This window comes from Lepidochelys kempii, chromosome 1 (genome assembly GCF_965140285.1).
Source record: "Lepidochelys kempii isolate rLepKem1 chromosome 1, rLepKem1.hap1, whole genome shotgun sequence".
NCBI classification, from domain to species: domain Eukaryota; kingdom Metazoa; phylum Chordata; order Testudines; family Cheloniidae; genus Lepidochelys; species Lepidochelys kempii.
Genome location: NC_136380.1, coordinates 287,996,645 through 288,015,689, shown reverse-complemented (window position 1 = coordinate 288,015,689; position 19,045 = coordinate 287,996,645). Strand labels below are relative to the sequence as shown.

Here is a 19,045-nt window from a genome sequence, read left to right as displayed (position 1 = left end):
TATAAATTAAAAACACTTTTTAATATATTTAACACCATTATAAATGCTGGATGCAAAGCGGGGTTTGGGGTGGAGGCTGACAGCTTGTGACCCCCTACGTAATAACCTCCCAACCCCCTGAGGGGTCCCAACCCCCAGTTTGAGAACACCTGGTTTAGGGTAATGAAACCCAGCCTCAGCTCTCCAACACTGGGCTATTTACAGATCTGCTTCTGCTCAGTCTCCCTCAGGAAGATTTTATTTTCCAGCTGTTTCCCCACCAGGAAAGGATTTTGCTGTAGGGGTTAGTGGCTACTACCTCTTCTCTGCAGGTCAGGTAGTCTGGGGGCATTTTTGCTGTGTTACAATCTCACCCTGGGGACACAGATTCGTGATGTGTGGGGGGGGGGGGGGATTTTTGCTGTGGGTTCATTTCTTTGAATGTGGTGACAGGATTAGAAGGGACCTTTCGGGTCATGAAGTCCAGGCCCCGCTCGCAACACTGTGGTGTGGTCCTGTTCATTAACCGAGCAAACTACCGGTAATTATTATGACTAATGGGAGGCAAACGCACGACTGGGAGGCAGCTTGGGGCCCTCGCTCCTCTGACGGCCAGAAACCTCGTTCCCAGCGGGGTCCATTCACCCGCGGCCAGTTCCTAGCGATCCCTGCCTAGGCCGGCCCAGCACCCCCGCTCCTAGGGCTCGTCTCCCGCCAGGGGGCGAGCGGATTGCGCGCGAGCGAGCGAGCGACCTCCCCGGGCTGGGCGGGTTTGGGCCGGGGCTGTCTCCGCCGGCCCTGCCCGCCCCCTGGCTCCGCAAGCGGAAGCTCCCGCGGCCCGCCCCCGCTGTGGCGTGGTGGTGGGCGGGGGAAGGCGGCGACCCCTGCCCGCCCGGGTGCGCTGGCTGCGGGCGGGCTGCCTGCTCCGTACTCGTTGGCCGGGCAGCCGGCCCGGCTGCGCGCGGAGGAACCGGGGGCGCCGGCTGGGCTGCCGGGCGCCATGGGCTCGGGGCCGGGGCCGGGCTGGCTGGCGGCCGGGCTGCTGGTGAACCTGGTCGCCTCCATCTGCATCGTGTTCCTGAACAAGTGGCTCTACGTGCGGCTCGGCTTCCCCAACCTGAGCCTCACGCTGGTGCACTTCGCCGCCACCTGGCTCGGCCTCGGCCTGTGCCAGGCGCTGCGCGTCTTCGCCCCCAAGAGCCTGCGGCCCCGCCAGGTGCTGCCCCTGGCGCTCAGCTTCTGCGGCTTCGTGGTGTTCACCAACCTGTCCCTGCAGAGCAACACCATCGGCACCTACCAGCTGGCCAAGGCCATGACCACGCCGGCCATCGTGGCCATCCAGAGCCTCTTCTACGGCAAGAGCTTCCCCCTGCGCATCAAGCTGACCCTGGTGAGCGCCGGGCCCGTCCCCGCTTCCAGCCTCTCTGCCTTGGCCGGATCGGGGAGCCCCCAGGGGGAGACCGGGTGGGGAGCGGATCGGGGAGCCCCCGGCGCGGTGGGAGGCAGCTTCCTCTGTCTTTCCCCTCTTGCCCCTTGCCAAAGGGTTGTTTCCCCCTTTCCAGCCACGTTACCGCCTGTCCCTTTGGCGCTCGCTGACTGAGTAAATCTGTTAGTTGAGTCACCAGGATGTCGCTGGTTCTGTGGCTCCTTGGGCAGAAGCGCTGGGTTAATGGGCATGTACCTTCTCTCTTGTGCTGGTGAGTGGGGTCGAGGTGTTGTTGCTTGTGTGGACTGCGGGGAAACCTCTGAAATAGGTAGTCATGAGCAAAACCGCAGCCCCATCATCAAATGCCGCCAGCCCATCTCTGGCTACTAGGGGCCTCCATGGAATCTCACCTCTTGTGGGTCAGTGTGATGGCCTTCACGCTACTTCGATACTTTTTCATACCATCAAGGGATTGTAGCAGTGTTATATGGGGCTTCTGTCCTGTTTGCCAGCGCCTGAGAGGCAGCATGGGAGACAGTGCAAGTCAATCTTTGTAAAATTCTCTAAAGATGAAATACGCGAAGTGTTATTACTTTAAAATACAATTTGTGTATAGCTCATGCCATGTCTTAATCACGGAATATAGCTTTACAATCTCTAGTTATAAAGCTTGAGTAACTCCAGATAAAAGGGTGACGTGTGTGCAGACCTTTCCAAAATATTGGGGGAGAACAAGTTTTAATCCATTGAGTTCCATCTGCAGCAAATGTAAATAATAGCCAACATTTTCTTTCCTTACAGATTCCCATAACTTTAGGTGTATTCCTAAATTCCTATTATGATGTGAAGTTTAACTTCCTTGGAATGGTGTTTGCTACACTTGGTGTTCTAGTTACATCCCTTTATCAAGTGGTTAGTAACTTGTTCTTTTCTATATGCATGTTTCATAACAAAAATAACGTTTTGACACCTTGTTTCAAATTTCAGAAAGTAATAGAGGCAGGCTAAGTGGTCTGGAAATAGTATGTCTTAAGTTAGTCATGGTCTGTAGTAGTAGGAAAGAGATTTCTGGTACTACACAGCTCTTTAGCAGAAAAGGGCATAACAAGATACGGTGGTTGGAAGCCGAAGCTCAGCTAATTCAGACTAGAATTTTAAGGCACACATTTGTAACAGTGAGTGTAATAACCATTGGCACAACTTACTTAGTAACATGGTAGAGTGTCACTTGAAGTCTTTAAATCAAAACTGGATAGCTTTCTAAAAGATATGCTATCGCTCAAACAGAACTTATGGGCTTGAGACAAGAATCACTAGGTGAGGTTCTATTGACTGTCATGCTAGGTGATGGTGATGCGCTTTTTTGGCATTAAAAATCTATGAAAAGAGGAGAAACAAGCAAAGTTACTGTCATGGTGCAACATTACATGTGAGGCAGAACTGCTAGTTGGCCTATGGGTGAAATACTGTCCTGTGCTTTCTTAGAAAGCCCTTAAATAGAATTTAGCATAATTATAGTTATATTTTAATTTAGAACAGAGATTATTTCAGTATAGTAAATTCTCTTATATAATGAATGCTGCATTACTGACAGTAAATGCTCTTTATTAAATGTTAGCTTTATTATAGTTAAGCGCAATAAAATATAAAATCAATGCCTTGAAAATAATTTGTCTAAGTGTTTTCATTTATAACATTAATTTTACTAATCATAGATGCAAAGATAACAGAGTTGTATTAAATTATACATGCTGAAAATCTCAGTTGTAATCAGTATCAAAATGAAGTTTAGTATATGTATAATTAAAGGAAGGAAAACCCTGGAATTATAAAAATGTTAGTCATGCTTGTTAGCATATATATCGAAATGTCAACTAAGGTGGGGGCATAGGGAAAGTAACAGCAGTTAGAAGTAGATTTTATTTAAACATACTTTAAAGTATTACTAGAATTTATTTCTTGTGAATGTCTGTCATAAGAATATATTACAGGGCTGTTGCATATTAAGGTACATTATGAACTTTTCAGTGGTTCTCAACCAGGGGTACGCAGAAGTCTTCCGGGGGGTCATCAACTCATTTAGATATCTGTCTAGTTTTACAACAGACTATATAAAAAACACTGACAAAGTCAGTACAAACTAAAATTTCACACAGACAATGACTTTATACTGCTCTATATACTGTACACTGAAATGTAAGTATAATATTTATATTCCAATTGATTTATAATTTTATGGTAAAAATGAGCAAGTAAACATTTTTTCAGTAATAATGTGCTGTGACACTTCGGTATTTTATGCTTGATTTTGTAAGCAAGCACTTTTTAAGTGAGGTGAAACGTGGGGTACTGAAGACAAATCAGACTCCTGGACAGGTTGAGAGCCACTGGTCTAAAGAGTTGCCTAAAATACGCTGTTCAAATGTTGCATGCTTTCACACACATTTGTGGTAACTGCATGCAAGTAACTTGATGCAGTCAGCTATGACTTTAATAATTGTGCTCAGGCATCCCATAATAGTAGAAAGTTGAAAAGATAGGTAGTTTCTGTAATACTGCTTGCTCTTACTGGAAGAAGATACTGAGCCCTAGCGAGGCTACGTCTAGAATTGGTGTGAGAATGAAAGGAGCCAGCTTTTTCCAAACCCCCCTATTTATCTCTCCTTCCTCAAGTGGCAGATCCTCTCATAGAGTATGTGAGGAGACAAAGAATAGAGAGAAGATGAAGGGAGGAAGATTCAAGCATTAGCCATCAGACATTGTGATGAAAAAGCTCTTTCAGCCAATTCTCTTCCTTCCTCATATGCCTGCATCCAGTGGCTTACCACTGTCTACTCAAAAGGTGGGGGAAGACTAACACACATGCATCTGGTTAAAATATTTGGTGTTCAGTAAATGGAAGTGGAAAACGTAACAATCATGCTATTTATTATGTAGTGCCGGCCATGTGAGAGTCCCCCCTTGTTAGTAATCAAGTTGCTTTTATATGAGGACTTGATTTTCCTCATGTTTAACAACTTTATCTCTTGGTTTTAGTGGGTAGGAGCCAAGCAGCATGAGTTGCAGGTTAACTCTATGCAGTTGCTGTACTATCAGGCACCAATGTCCTCTGCCATGTTGTTGTGTATCGTACCCTTCTTTGAGCCAGTATTTGGAGAAGGGGGGATATTTGGACCCTGGACACTTTCTGCTGTGGTAAGATTTTATATTTTATTTTTTTAATTTAACACCAGTGATCTTATCACTTAATATAACACCTTCACATACAGTCATTGACAGCGAATGTGATGGGGGCTGTGAGGAAAGAGAATCACTCCCTGCTCCCCTTAATTGTTTAATCCCCACTATGTGAGAGAGGAGTATCTCTGTCAACATGTTTGTCTGTGGCCTGGTCTACGCTTAGGTCAAAATAGCTACAGCACTTAGGGGTGTGAAAATCCACACCCCAAGAGCTGTAGCTACACCATCCTAAACCCAGCATAAATGTAGCTAGATTGATGGGTGGCTGTTTCTCTCAACCTAGCTCTCAGGGAGGTGGAGTGACAGAAAAACCCCATTTTTAGGATGTGTCTATGCTACCGGGTTATGTCACTATAGTCCCTGTGGTGTAGAAGTGGCCTAAGAGTGTTCTTGCCTTATTCTTGTTTCTGGTTAGAGGTCATTTTAGTAACGGGGAAAAAAGTAGATATTGGCTCCCTCTAAAGTTCAGGAATAAGTAACTTTTTAAACAGTTTATTTAGGAAGCTTTAGTTGCCATGTGAATATTAGAAACACAACAATCATTACAACAGTGAGCTTTTGTATAGAGACATGATACAGTAATATAGTCATCAGATTTCTCTCTTCTACAGGGTGTTACTTTCATAGTGAGCATCATTACAACATGTCATTTCTAATGATTTTATTAAATTAAGTAAAATCTCTGATTACACATATTTAACAAACCAGACCTCTATCAAATGTTAATATTTAAAAAAATTGACAGTTGCGCCCGTTATTTGCAGGTGAATGTGCTTTTTCTGAGTATTCAGTAAATGGTAACCAAATATCTAAGTGTCTATTTGTCCTCTGTGTGTTTTGCTGGGTACAAAACTGGTGCGTTAATATTTCCATGACAGCCTTCCATATTTTGTGAACCATTCCTCTAGAGTTGGACCATTTTTCTTTTCCCAACGAGAAGCTTGTCCTAGTTTTTTAAAGTACAATTATGTAAATGACACTTGAGCCAGCAGTCACTCTCCACTGTGGGAAAGATGCAAATGCTTTCACTGCTCTTGGACTTCATTTCTGGGGGAGGAGTGCTGGTAGTGGTTACCTTCTGCAGTCAGTAGCTGCTTCGTCCTGGGAGGGCTCTAATCTCCTTCTTCATCCTCATCTTCTTGATGTCCCTCAAGAGGATCAGGGCTCAAATATATATTCATTACATACTATTGTCTAAGGCGGGAGGTATCTTTAATTTAGAAAGTGCCAGTTACCCAGTTAGTGATATGTCACGTAATGGTTGGTGCAAGATCTCCCTCTTAATGGTACTGATTAGTCACAACAAATGGGACAGAGATCTCATAATTATTTCTGTAACCTTAACTAAGTTTTGCATCTAAAAGCTGTGATCTCTTAAATATGGTTATGGAACATCATTTTTGTGAGAGAGCAGTTGAGTATCTGGGGCTATTTCTCAGACATAGCAAGTAAAGAGAAAGAAGATACGCATTTTGACACACAATTCACCATTTGAGACCATGTTCTGAACTTCTTAAATCATCAGTGTCTACGTTAAATTAGAACTCATGTTTGCCTTTTGTTTGCTCTCTTCTCTTGTGTGATACCTTACTGATTTGCATTTGACAGTAAAGAAACCTCATTAAACAATTTGGGGTATAACTAGAGATGGTCAGAAATATATGTTAGATTACTGACTGTGTCCATTAATCCACAGTTAATGGTGCTGCTGTCTGGTATAATAGCCTTTATGGTAAACTTGTCCATTTACTGGATCATTGGAAACACATCACCTGTCACGTATCCTTTTATTATTGGCCACTCCTATTGTTTTCAGATGAATGGCAGTATCCAGCCAAGTATATTTCACAATGAAAAAAGCCCATTGGACAAATAGGCTGGTAAATTTACCTGCTTTATTGTGAATGTTAAAACTGGAAAAGCACAATTGAGTTTCTCAGTGTTCTTTCTCTCAATATGTACAGACAGTTCTGGTTAATTTGGTAGTAAGAACTTTATGTCCATAAGAACAGTATTAAAACATTTACACATGTTCTGGTGACTATATAGTAAATGCGTAAAGTGATTCCTGTTTGTATATCAAATATCAGTTAATTTGTAAAGCACTTTGTGTGAAAGGTGTTACATAAATGCAAGTTGTTAATTATAATTGCACAGATAAAATTGAAAAGTTGTGTGAATACAAATTGATGTCCATTTTGGGGATAGATAGTGAATCCATTAAGCATTCATATGTTTATTTTTAATATTTTGACTATTTGTTATGATCCTTAACAGAGATGTGTAGATATAATATGTTTGGACACTTCAAGTTCTGCATCACTTTGTTGGGAGGGTACCTGTTGTTTAAAGATCCACTGTCACTTAATCAAGTCCTTGGGATTTTGTGTACTTTGTTAGGCATTTTAGCTTATACCCATTTCAAACTTAGTGAGCAGGAAGGGAGTAAGAGTAAACTGGTTCAGCGTCCATGAATCAAGATATTCTGGAGATAATAAATAAACCTTCAAAGGGAAGGAAAACCGGAATTAGATATGCACTGATTGTAAAACGGGCAAAATAGCTGAAATAAAATTTGTATTAGTATTACCACCAGGATCATCATGCTGGAAAAAAAAATAAAATGAATCATTACATAAAACATATTTGCCATCTTAGTCCAGCCTATATTTAAATAGCAAAAAGAAAAGGAGTACTTGTGGCACCTTAGAGAAGTACTCCTTTTCTTTTTGCGGATACAGATTAACACGGCTGCTACTCTGAAACCTATTTAAATAGTAACATTTTAAAAAATGATCAAGTGGTCCAAATCAAATTAGAATGGAAATTCTATAGAAGTAATTACGACTTTCACACTGAAATAAAATGAGCTCATCTTGGTTAATGTTACAGTAAATGCTGAAGGAATTAATTTTGCCCTTTGTGATATCATGCCAGTGTTACTATTATAAAAAATCTTGTTCGAAACACTTATATGCAAATATTCTGGTACATGACAGCACATGCTTCCTGTTTGTCTGGTAGATTAAAAGGCAACTTGCTTTTTTTGTTTTTTTGTTTTTTTTGGTGTTTTGTTTTTTTAAACTGTCAAACATAATTCTGATTCTGACATCTTGCTTACGTGTTTGGCATAACTACCTGAATAACTTTCAGTGGAAGGGCTCAGATAAAATTATTAGTGGAGTGGAGACTCAGGCAACTGATCTAACTAGTTATCAATTTGAACCAAAACCGAACACCCCAAACTTTGGGAAAGTTGGAAACTGGCTCTGAACTTTGCAGCTCAAGTTCATCTGTAGATCTACCAGGATATTTAGTAAGTCACTAGTGTTTTGGAAAACATTCTGTTTCTGCTTCATGATTTTCTAGTGTCAAAAATGGACTTTCACAAGACTTTTTGAACCTTTGTGGGCTTAGTAAAGCTACATAGCTTGCTTTAATTGCCAAATGAAAATGGTTTTGTAAATAAGAACACAAACACCCACCTGTTTTGGGCAGCAGATAAACTATGCCAAGACTCGGTCCAAAGAAATCTTTAAGTTAAAAAATCTAAGTAGGTAGGATGTGGGAGTTGAACCTCCTGTTGTTCTAATCCTTTCTCTAATGTACGCCTGTAGTTACCTCAAAAGGGCAAGGTGCATCCTATATTTGCATCCTATATCCTACCATTGTTACTGTTTGTATAGGGAAAAGCCAATGGGTTGCTGAAAAATTTAATTTCTGTCATGCCGCCCATAATATACTGGAAAGAATCTCTTCAGGGGAATCTGCAGCAGGTGATGACCTTGGGATGGGCATAGGTTCCACTGTAAATTGCGGGTGCTTTGAAGATTACCTTGGGCCAGAGCTGTGCATAGTTTTTGGGCTATTTGGAAAGGCAGGTTTATGGGCCATATTGTAGAAAATTGAAAGTTACATCAATTTTCCTGCTTTCAGTAAACATGGTAGAAACATACGTTTGCCAGATTGGCAAGTGATTAGAATTTATTTGCATTACTGCACTGGCATTTTGTTGTTTTATCTTCATTTATTTATAGTTGCTTTAAAGAGGAAAATCATATGAACAGAAACGTGTTTAGGTTTTACAGCCACCAACATAAATGGTTGGGTGGGTAGTTCTTCTAAACTTTTTTTACAGATTAAATTATCAGAAACCTTAATGGTATCATAATGTGCAAGAAGCAATCTCAATCAAGTTATTTTTACAATGAGGCCTGTTTTCAGGCTTGTACATTGTTCAGTTTTTGGAGTTTGGTTTTTAAAAACAATTTCTCTTGTGTAGCTTAAATTTACATCAGATTACTCTGTTGTTTCAGTATTCTAAACAGTTGACATCTTTACCAATGGTATCTGAGGCATTGTACAGGTTCAAGGAAAATTTCTTTTGTATACATTTTTATAAATCTATAATTTGTTAGAATTTAAAGACAAATATGGACTGCTGAGAAATATGTGCAGAACAGTGCAGTCTTTAGGTGCATATTCTTCAGTACATGCACTGAGAAAAGAGTTTGCAATGATTTGTGCTGTGCACAAGCTCTTCTAAAATGTAAATACACCACGAGGACATTCTTAGGGTTAGAAATAAGATGCCTGAAAAGCCTATGTGATGACAAAATCTGAGATGGGATTGATGTATATAACGAGAAAAGAACTGAATGAAAATGTTTGGTGGTGCAAATGATTTTCACCACAGCATCTGATCTTCAAAATGGCAAAAGAAAATTAAGTAAGTAATTCAAAAGCATTGGTGACTGAAAAGGCTACATCATAAATACTGTTGCTGGAAAATGTACAAGTTCTGTAGGTCACTGAAGTGACTGGATTTTTTTCATATAGTTAACAGTTCTACTTTGGGTTTTACCTAGTATGACTGATGAATAAAACAATTCTTGAATTTCTCTCTTGTCTGTCTTTGTCAAATGTTTCAAAATATTAAACAGGGAAGACTTGCGTAATCATGGGCTAAATAGATTCCTTGATACATAGTTAATTTAATTACATGATGTCAAGGTTCCTCCCCCACTCTGAACTCTAGGGTACAGATGTGGGGACCTGCATGAAAAAAACCTCCTAAGCTTATCTTTACCAGCTTAGGTCAAAACTTCCCCAAGGTACAAAATATTCCCCCCCGTTGTCCTTGGACTGGCCGCTACCACCACCAAACTAATACTGGTTACTGGGGAAGAGCTGTTTGGACGCGTCTTTCCCCCCAAAATACTTCCCAAAACCCTGCACCCCACTTCCTGGACAAGGTTAGGTAAAAAGCCTCACCAATTTGCCTAGGTGACTACAGACCCAGACCCTTGGATCTTAAGAACAATGAACAATCCTCCCAACACTTGCACCCCCCCTTTCCTGGGAAATGTTGGATAAAAAGCCTCACCAATTTGCATAGGTGACCACAGACCCAAACCCTTGGATCTGAGAACAATGAAAAAGCATTCAGTTTTTTACAAGAAGACTTTTAATAAAAAATAGAAGTAAATAGAAATAAAGAAATCCCCCCTGTAAAATCAGGATGGTAGATATCTTACAGGGTAATTAGATTCCAAAACATAGAGAACCCCTCTAGGCAAAACCTTAAGTTACAAAAAAGATACACAGACAGAAATAGTTATTCTATTCAGCACAATTCTTTTCTCAGCCATTTAAAGAAATCATAATCTAACACATACCTAGCTAGATTACTTACTAAAAGTTCTAAGACTCCATTCCTGGTCTATCCCCGGCCAAGATGACTACAGACAGACACAGACCCTTTGTTTCTCTCCCTCCTCCCAGCTTTTGAAAGTATCTTGTCTCCTCATTGGTCATTTTGATCAGGTGCTAGCGAGGTTACCTTTAGCTTCTTAACCCTTTACAGGTGAGAGGAACTTTCCCCTGGCCAGGAGGGATTTCAAAGGGGTTTACCCTTCCCTTTATATTTATGACACGCCCCCCAAATCTCAGCTAGGGTGAAACACTGGCTGGGATTTCTTCCTGGAGCTCTAGGAAAAACAGAGTTAATAAGACATATGCATCTCTAAATATACTACCAAGTACATAAAGACTAACAATATTTTCCACATCTCAAGGACGATTTTAAACAGTTGATTCTGGGAAACTTTCACGGGAGAGTGCATCAGCCACTTTGTTAGAAGCTCCTGAGATGTGTTGGATGTCGAAATCAAAATCTTGGAGAGCTAAACTCCACCGAAGAAGTTTTTTGTTAGTTTCCTTGACGGTGTGAAGCCACTTCAGTGCAGCATGGTCGGTTTGCAGGTGGAAACGCCATCCCCAAACATATGGGCGTAGCTTTTCCAGAGCATAGACAATGGCGTAACATTCTTTTTCAGTGACTGACCAGTTGCTTTCCCTCTCAGACAGTTTTTTGCTGAGAAACACTACAGGGTGGAATTCTTGATCAGGGCTTTTCTGCATTAAAACTGCTCCCACACCACGCTCGGACGCATCTGTGGTTACTAGGAACGGTTTGTCAAAGTCTGGGGCCCTTAGTACAGGGTCAGACATGAGTGTCGCTTTAAGCTTGTTAAAGGCCTTCTGACACTTTTCGGTCCACTGAACAGCATTTGGCTGTTTCTTTTTGGTTAGGTCTGTCAGTGGGGCAGCGATTTGGCTGTAGTGCGGTACAAATCGTCTGTAATAACCGGCCAAGCCTAAGAAGGATTGAACCTGTTTCTTTGACTTTGGGACAGGCCACTTTTGGATAGCATCCACTTTGGCCTGTAGGGGGCTGATAGTTCCTTGACCCACCTGGTGTCCAAGGTAAGTCACTCTGTTTAGGCCTATTTGACACTTCTTAGCCTTAACAGTTAGTCCTGCCTCCCTTATGCACTCAAGGACTTTTTGTAGATGTTCCAGGTGGTCTGCCCAGGAATCCGAAAATATGGCCACGTCGTCAAGGTAGGCGACTGCATATTCTCCTAATCCCGCTAGGAGACCATCTACAAGTCTTTGGAAAGTGGCGGGTGCATTTCGCAGCCCGAAAGGGAGTACATTAAATTCATACAGCCCGAGATGTGTGATGAAGGCTGACCTTTCCTTGGCAGATTCATCTAGCGGTACCTGCCAGTACCCCTTGGTTAAGTCCGAGGTAGAGATGAACTGGGCCCGTCCCAGTTTCTCTAATAGTTCATCTGTGCGTGGCATTGGATAGTTGTCTGGGCGAGTTACAGCATTTAGCTTACGGTAGTCCACGCAAAAACGTATTTCCCCATCTGGTTTGGGAACTAGAACCACTGGAGATGCCCATGCACTTTCAGAGGGGCGGATTACACCCATCTGTAACATATCCTGGATCTCCCGTTCTATAGCAGTTTTAGCTTGAGGAGATACCTGGTAAGGTTGAACCCTAATTGGGTGAGCATTACCTGTGTCAATGGAGTGGTATGCCCGTTCAGTCAGTCCTGGGGTGGCTGAGAACGTTGGCGCGTAGCTAGTGCACAGCTCCTGGATCTGCTGTCGCTGCATACGCCCAAGGGTCATGGAGAGGTTCACCTCTTCCACACCACCACCACATTTCCCTTCGTAGTAGACACCTTTGGGCCACTCAGCGTCGTCTCCTCCCTGGGCTGTAAACTGACAAACCTTTAATTCTCTGGAATAAAAGGGCTTTAGAGAATTAATATGGTACACCTTAGGCTTCCGGTTGGAGGTGGGGAATGCTATGAGATAATTAACAGCTCCCAGGCGCTCCTGGACCGTGAATGGCCCTTCCCACGATGCTTCCATTTTATGGGCCTGGAGCGCCCTTAAGACCATGACCTGGTCTCCTACTTTGAAGGAACGCTCTTTGGCATGTTTATCATACCAGGCTTTTTGCTCTTTTTGAGCATCCTGTAAGTTTTCTCTAGCAAGGGCTAAAGAGGTTCGGAGGGTGTTTTGTAGGTTGGTTACAAAGTCCAGAATGTTAGTTCCTGGAGAAGGTGTAAATCCCTCCCATTGCTGCTTCACCAACTGCAATGGCCCCTTAACCTCACGGCCATATACAAGTTCAAATGGGGAAAACCCTAAACTGGGATGTGGTACAGCTCTGTAGGCAAAGAGCAACTGCTGCAACACTAGGTCCCAATCATTGGAGTGCTCATTTACGAATTTACGTATCATGACCCCCAAAGTTCCATTAAACTTCTCCACCATGCCATTTGTTTGATGATGGTAAGGAGTGGCAACCAAGTGATTTACCCCATGAGCTTCCCAAAGGTTTTTCATAGTTCCTGCCAGGAAATTAGTCCCTGCATCTGTGAGGATGTCAGAGGGCCAACCTACCCTGGCAAAAATGTCTGCTAGTGCCTGGCACACACTTTTAGCCCTGGTGTTGCTTAGAGCTACTGCTTCCGGCCATCGGGTGGCAAAATCCATGAAAGTCAGTATGTACTGCTTTCCTCTGGCTGTCTTTTTCGGAAAAGGACCCAGAATATCCACAGCTACTCGCTGAAATGGAACTTCAATGATGGGGAGTGGCTGGAGAGGGGCTTTGACCTGGTCTTGGGGTTTTCCCACTCTTTGGCACACCTCACAAGACTGGACATAGGTAGAAACATCCTTGCCCATTCCCTCCCAGTGGAATGACCCCCCCAAATGGTCTTTGGTCCTGTTCATCCGAGCATGGCCACTAGGGTGATCATGGGCTAAGCTCAAGAGCTTGGCCCGGTATTTAGTTGGAACTACCAACTGTCTCTGAGGATGCCAGTCTTCCCGGTGTCCCCCAGAAAGAGTTTCCTTGTATAAAAGTCCTCTTTCTACAACAAACCTGGATCGATTAGAAGAGCTGAGAGGCGGTGGGTTGCTCCGTGCCGCCGTCCAAGCTCTCTGGAGGCTTTCATCTGCTTCCTGTTCGGTCTGGAACTGTTCCCTTGATGCTGGGGACATCAGTTCCTCATTGGATTGTGGACCTAGGCTTGGTCCCTCTGGAAGCGATATAGGGGATGGAGCTGTTTCTGTTGACTGTGAACCGCTCTCCGCTGGTGCACTATGTTGGGATTCAGGCTCCGGCTGAGCCTCTTGTGTAGGGTTATCGGCTGCTGCCAGTTCAGGTTCAGTGGGGCCCTCTGGTGTTGAGGTTGCAAGTACTGGATTCAGTGCTGGCACGGGGTCTGGTGTTGGTTGTTTGGCTGGTTCCGGTTCTGGGACTGGTTCCGTCTGGGTCTCTGGGACTGGATCCACTACTGCTGTTGCAGACATTGGCCTGGGGTCCAGGTCCATCACCTCTGACTGGGTCCTGATAGAAGTTTCCGGAACAGAGCTAGGCCTCACGGCTTGTTTAGCCTGGCTGCGGGTGACCATTCCCACCCTCTTGGCCTGCTTCACATGATTGGCCAAGTCTTCCCCCAACAGCATGGGGATGGGATAATCATCATAGACTGCAAAGGTCCACATTCCTGACCAGCCCTTGTACTGGACAGGCAACTTGGCTGTAGGCAAATTGAAAGAGTTGGACTTGAAGGGTTGAATCGTCACTTGGATCTCTGGGTTGATTAAATTGGGGTCCACTAAGGAAGCATGGATAGCTGACACCTGTGCTCCGGTGTCCCTCCACGCGGTGACCTTCTTCCCGCCCACACTCACAGTTTCCCTCCGCTCCAAGGGTATCTGGGAGGTATCTGGGCCTGTGGACCTCTGGTGTGATTCCGGTGCAATGAACTGTAATCTGTTGGGGTTCTTGGGCAGTTGGCCTTTACATGCCCCAGCTCGTTACACTTAAAACATCGTCCAGCTGACGGGTCACTGGGGCGAGGAGGGTTGCTGGAGAACGGGGTGGTGGGACGATAAGGGGTCTGGAGGGTTCTTTGGGAGGTAGGTGGGGCTTTGGGCAGCCCCCGGTAATAGGGTGTGGTCTGGGGTGGTCCCTTCTGGTCTCCGCTCCAACTGCGACCAGTTTTCTTCTTCTCTGCCACCTCCACCCATCTGGCTCCAATCTCTCCTGCCTCAATTACAGTTTTGGGTTTCCCATCTAGGATGTATCTTTCTATTTCCTCAGGAACACCCTCTAAGAATTGTTCCATTTGCATTAGGAAGGGCAAATTTACTGGAGATTCAACACTTGCTCCTGATATCCAGGCATCCCAATGTTTCACAATGTGGTAGGCATGTCGGGTAAATGACATGTCTGGTTTCCACCTTAGGGCTCTGAACCTCCGACGAGACTGCTCGGGTGTTATCCCCATTCTGACTCTCGCCTTGGATTTAAACAGTTCATACTTGTTCATGTGTTCTTTAGGCATTTCAGCTGCCACCTCAGCTAAGGGTCCACTGAGCTGCGGCCTCAGCTCTACCATGTATGGGTCAGTAGAGATGTTGTACCCAAGGCAGGCCCTTTCGAAGTTTTCTAGGAAGGCCTCAGTATCACCGCCTGCCTTGTAGGTGGGGAACTTTCTGGGATGGGAAGTGGTACTTGGAGAAGGATTACTAGGGTTTGTTGGGATATTCTGCTGAGCCTTTATCTTCTCCATCTCCTCCACATACTTCCTCTCTTTTTCCTTCTCCTCCAGTTCTTTGTCCCTCACTTCCATAGCTCTCCTGTGAGCAGCCGCTTGGTGGTGTTCTGCCTCCCTTTCTTGTTCCTTCTTCAGCCGCATGAGTTCTATCTGTCTTTCATGTTCCCTTTGTCTTTCCTCAGCCTGAAATTTGGCTAATTCGAGCTGTAGTCGAGCCGCGGATTTTGCCATTCTAACCTCTCTGTTTTTAACTAACTTTACACCCGAGGTTTAGAAATAAACAAACAAAACTTGGCTGTAAAATTTTGCTGTGCTGGAATAGAATACCTATTCTCTGATAGTGATTGTCAGCCTACAGAAAAAGACAATTCCCTTGTCTCTGCTCTGGGCCCAAATTAAAGCAAAAACCCTCCAACTACTTGGAAACCTGCTTACCCAGCCCAAAGAAGAAAAAAAAATTCCTTTTCAAACCTGTGCTCCTTGTAAAACAAAAAAATCAAAATCCTAAAAAAAAAAACCCTGCCACTTTTGTCTCCAGGCAAATGGGTAGAGCACACCCACCCTATTTACTTTTAGGAAGAAAAGAAAAAAAAAAAACAACTCTGGGTTGGAAGACTGTGAATTTCCCTGCAGGAGTTAAGTACCCTGCCTCCAGGCAAAGAAAACCTGCAATTCACAAAGATAATCCCCTTTTGTCTCTGCTTGGCCACAAAGCAGAGAAAAAACAATCTGCTTTCAGTTTCAACTGCTTTCTGGACTTCCTTTCCAAAGGGAAAAAAAAATTTCTTTTTAAAATTTGTATTTCTAGTTCAAAAAATCTCAACTGGATCTCAAAATGATTTCAGGTTAATCCCACCACTGTGCCACCATGTCAAGGTTCCTCCCCCACTCTGAACTCTAGGGTACAGATGTGGGGACCTGCATGAAAAAAACCTCCTAAGCTTATCTTTACCAGCTTAGGTCAAAACTTCCCCAAGGTACAAAATATTCCCCCCCGTTGTCCTTGGACTGGCCGCTACCACCACCAATCTAATACTGGTTACTGGGGAAGAGCTGTTAAAACCCTGCACCCCACTTCCTGGACAAGGTTTGGTAAAAAGCCTCACCAATTTGCCTAGGTGACTACAGACCCAGACCCTTGGATCTTAAGAACAATGAACAATCCTCCCAACACTTGCACCCCCCCTTTCCTGGGAAATGTTGGATAAAAAGCCTCACCAATTTGCATAGGTGACCACAGACCCAAACCCTTGGATCTGAGAACAATGAAAAAGCATTCAGTTTTTTACAAGAAGACTTTTAATAAAAAATAGAAGTAAATAGAAATAAAGAAATCCCCCCTGTAAAATCAGGATGGTAGATATCTTACAGGGTAATTAGATTCCAAAACATAGAGAACCCCTCTAGGCAAAACCTTAAGTTACAAAAAAGATACACAGACAGAAATAGTTATTCTATTCAGCACAATTCTTTTCTCAGCCATTTAAAGAAATCATAATCTAACACATACCTAGCTAGATTACTTACTAAAAGTTCTAAGACTCCATTCCTGGTCTATCCCCGGCCAAGATGACTACAGACAGACACAGACCCTTTGTTTCTCTCCCTCCTCCCAGCTTTTGAAAGTATCTTGTCTCCTCATTGGTCATTTTGATCAGGTGCTAGCGAGGTTACCTTTAGCTTCTTAACCCTTTACAGGTGAGAGGAACTTTCCCCTGGCCAGGAGGGATTTCAAAGGGGTTTACCCTTCCCTTTATATTTATGACACATGACCTGTACTGTACGTACCTCTAGTTATTATTCTGTTTTTGAGAAGAGGTGTAGCTGGATTTTTTCTCATTGAATTGACTGCATTTTTAATGAAATGTCTGGGGCATCTATAATATAAGACAAGTACCACTTGTGGTTTTATAAACATATTATACATGCTCGAGGTCACACACTTCACTGCTTCTGTGGAGCAATCTCACTGCATTCAGAGGCTCCTTGAATCCATTCCCCTACCAAGACTTTGTGTGCCATTTTACCATCCCTCTGTATTTCAGGGACTCACTGCAACCCCACTCTTACATTAAGGGCTATCTGTACTTTCTCCCCCTGTCCCCCTCACCATTAGCCTCTTCTCCCTCCATTCCCCTTTCTCCACATAAATGTCCCTTATTCTCCACTGCATGTCAGGGCTCTGGGCTCCCATGTCCCTCTCCTATCATTTCATTGTCCCACGTTCGTCCCACCTGTGCCGGGTGTGTGTGCCCCTCATCCTCCCTGCCACCCTTCTATTATTTCTTTTCTCTCTTTCTCTCTGGGAGATAAATAATTCTGGGTGTCCACCTTTTGAACTGGAGTGGGAAGGTAGGCAGAGTTGAGATGGTGGACTTAATATACTGGAAGATGTTAATAGCAGCCATCAACAGATTCTTTGCTCTCTTGACAGTTGAAGGCCAACAAGCTGTAAGGAGCTCCATGTGTCCCCCACTTTTCCACCTTCTGGTTTTCACCAAAACCAGAAGAGTTCTGCCCACTGATGCCTAGATACAGCATTCCCTGAAATTTTGGAATTGACCGGCCACAGTGTTTAAAAGTTCTTGTGTTAGATCCAAACAAAGAACAATTGTTATGTCAAATGTGGGGCCTCATTTCATTCAGCCAATTATGGTTCTGACTTTGGATGAGTTACAGGAGGGAAGTGCCTCATTTTCCCCATCTGTAAAATGGAGATAATAAAGACCTGCTTTGTAAAACACTTTAAGATCTACTAATGAAAATTGTTGTGTAAGAGCTGGATATTAAGCACTTCTGTATCCAAATCAGATCAGGAAATATTACACTATTTTAGGATCCAGTCCTATTACCCTCACTCTCACAATCTCCTCTGAAGTCACTGGGCTACTCATAACTAAAACAAACAGGATTAGCTTTTAAATTGTAATTACAGGAGAGGGAAAGGCAGATACCAAAAAAAAAAAAATCCCCAGAAAACACAGGTCTTTGTTCCTTTTTCTAAACTATTTGGATTTGGTGGATCTGGCATGTTTCCTCATTTGTGTGTGTGTGTGTGTATATATATATATATTTATGAATGTTCTCTGTGCTCACAGAGAGCACACTTACAAATTAATGATCTTTCTGCCAAATACTTGTTCATTAGGAAAGTAACTGGTTCTAATGCATTAAAATGTTGTTTTAATACTTTATTCCGGCTAATTGCCTGTATTTAAGATTCAAAGTCATCTTGCTTTTCATTAACAGTAAACCAGAGAATTAGAATTTTTTTTAAATACACATGGTTCCTGTTGTGTGTGTTAATTTGTCAGCTTCAGTCTTTGGTGTTCCCTTGTGACAAAATTAAGCACCACAGCAAGCCTTGCTGTTGAGCTTGCTTATTGGCCCTCTGCCCATGACCTCAGCCCTCCATCTAGGTTGGTGGTAGTCCTTTTCCCTTTCAGAGTGCTGCAAAGACCAATGTCTCAATTGCTCTATCTTGAGGGCATGAAGACCCTGGCCTCCTTGAGTGTGGCCCATTTGCTCAGTCCCTTAAGAATGCCTGTTGGTAGAGGAACCCAAGCCCACCCACTCTGTGTGTTCCAGGCTAGGGCCTTATATAAAATGGCTGTCATCAATCTCTCTCACCCTTTACTGTTGCCCTGGCTTGCTTCTTACTGTGCTTCACCTTTATACACAGATTATACAGACATTTTTTGTAGCAAATGGGAAACACTGAAATGACGTTGATAAAACCTCTGCGTGTTTGGCAGCATTTGTACTTGCTGATCTTGTAGGATTTGACAAACTATGGCAAGGGTTGGGAGCACTGTGTCGGAGGAGCTTTTCCTGCTGATGATAAACAGTTCCTTGTCAGCCTGCAGGCTTTGCAGATGTACTTTGCTGCTGTTCAGTGTATGAAAAGGGGGTTTGTTTTTGGAAGTCTACCTTCAAGACAGAGCTTCCATTCAGCAGGAAT

General features: G+C 43.4%; 1 protein-coding gene across 2 annotated transcripts; it reads left to right on the top strand.

Moving 5' to 3' along the window:
* The first annotated feature begins 727 nt into the window (after positions 1 to 727).
* SLC35E3 (solute carrier family 35 member E3) lies at positions 728 to 9,546 on the top strand. Of its 2 annotated transcripts, XM_073327830.2 has the most exons (5): positions 732 to 1,369; positions 2,207 to 2,317; positions 4,442 to 4,600; positions 6,342 to 6,424; positions 6,933 to 9,546. In XM_073327830.2, exons 1-5 carry the CDS (start codon positions 980 to 982, stop codon positions 7,117 to 7,119), a joined length of 930 nt encoding a protein of 309 aa, XP_073183931.1. In that variant the 5' UTR covers positions 732 to 979; the 3' UTR covers positions 7,120 to 9,546. The 2 variants fall into 2 exon arrangements, with proteins under 2 accessions (XP_073183929.1, XP_073183931.1); XM_073327828.2 differs by lacking the exon at positions 4,442 to 4,600 and having other exon boundaries at positions 728 to 1,369.
* Positions 9,547 to 19,045: the final 9,499 nt, after the last annotated feature.

What these genes read in the sequence shown, in the direction of transcription:
- SLC35E3 (XM_073327830.2), top strand. Translation starts at nt 980, where the DNA reads ATGGGCTCGGGGCCGGGGCCGGGCTGGCTGGCGGCCGGGCTGCTGGTG. An exon ending in CCTGGACACTTTCTGCTGTG is followed by an intron (nt 4,601 to 6,341) that starts GTAAGATTTTAT and finishes ATTAATCCACAG; the next exon opens with TTAATGGTGCTGCTGTCTGG. An exon ending in GGAAACACATCACCTGTCAC is followed by an intron (nt 6,425 to 6,932) that starts GTATCCTTTTAT and finishes AGAGATGTGTAG; the next exon opens with ATATAATATGTTTGGACACT.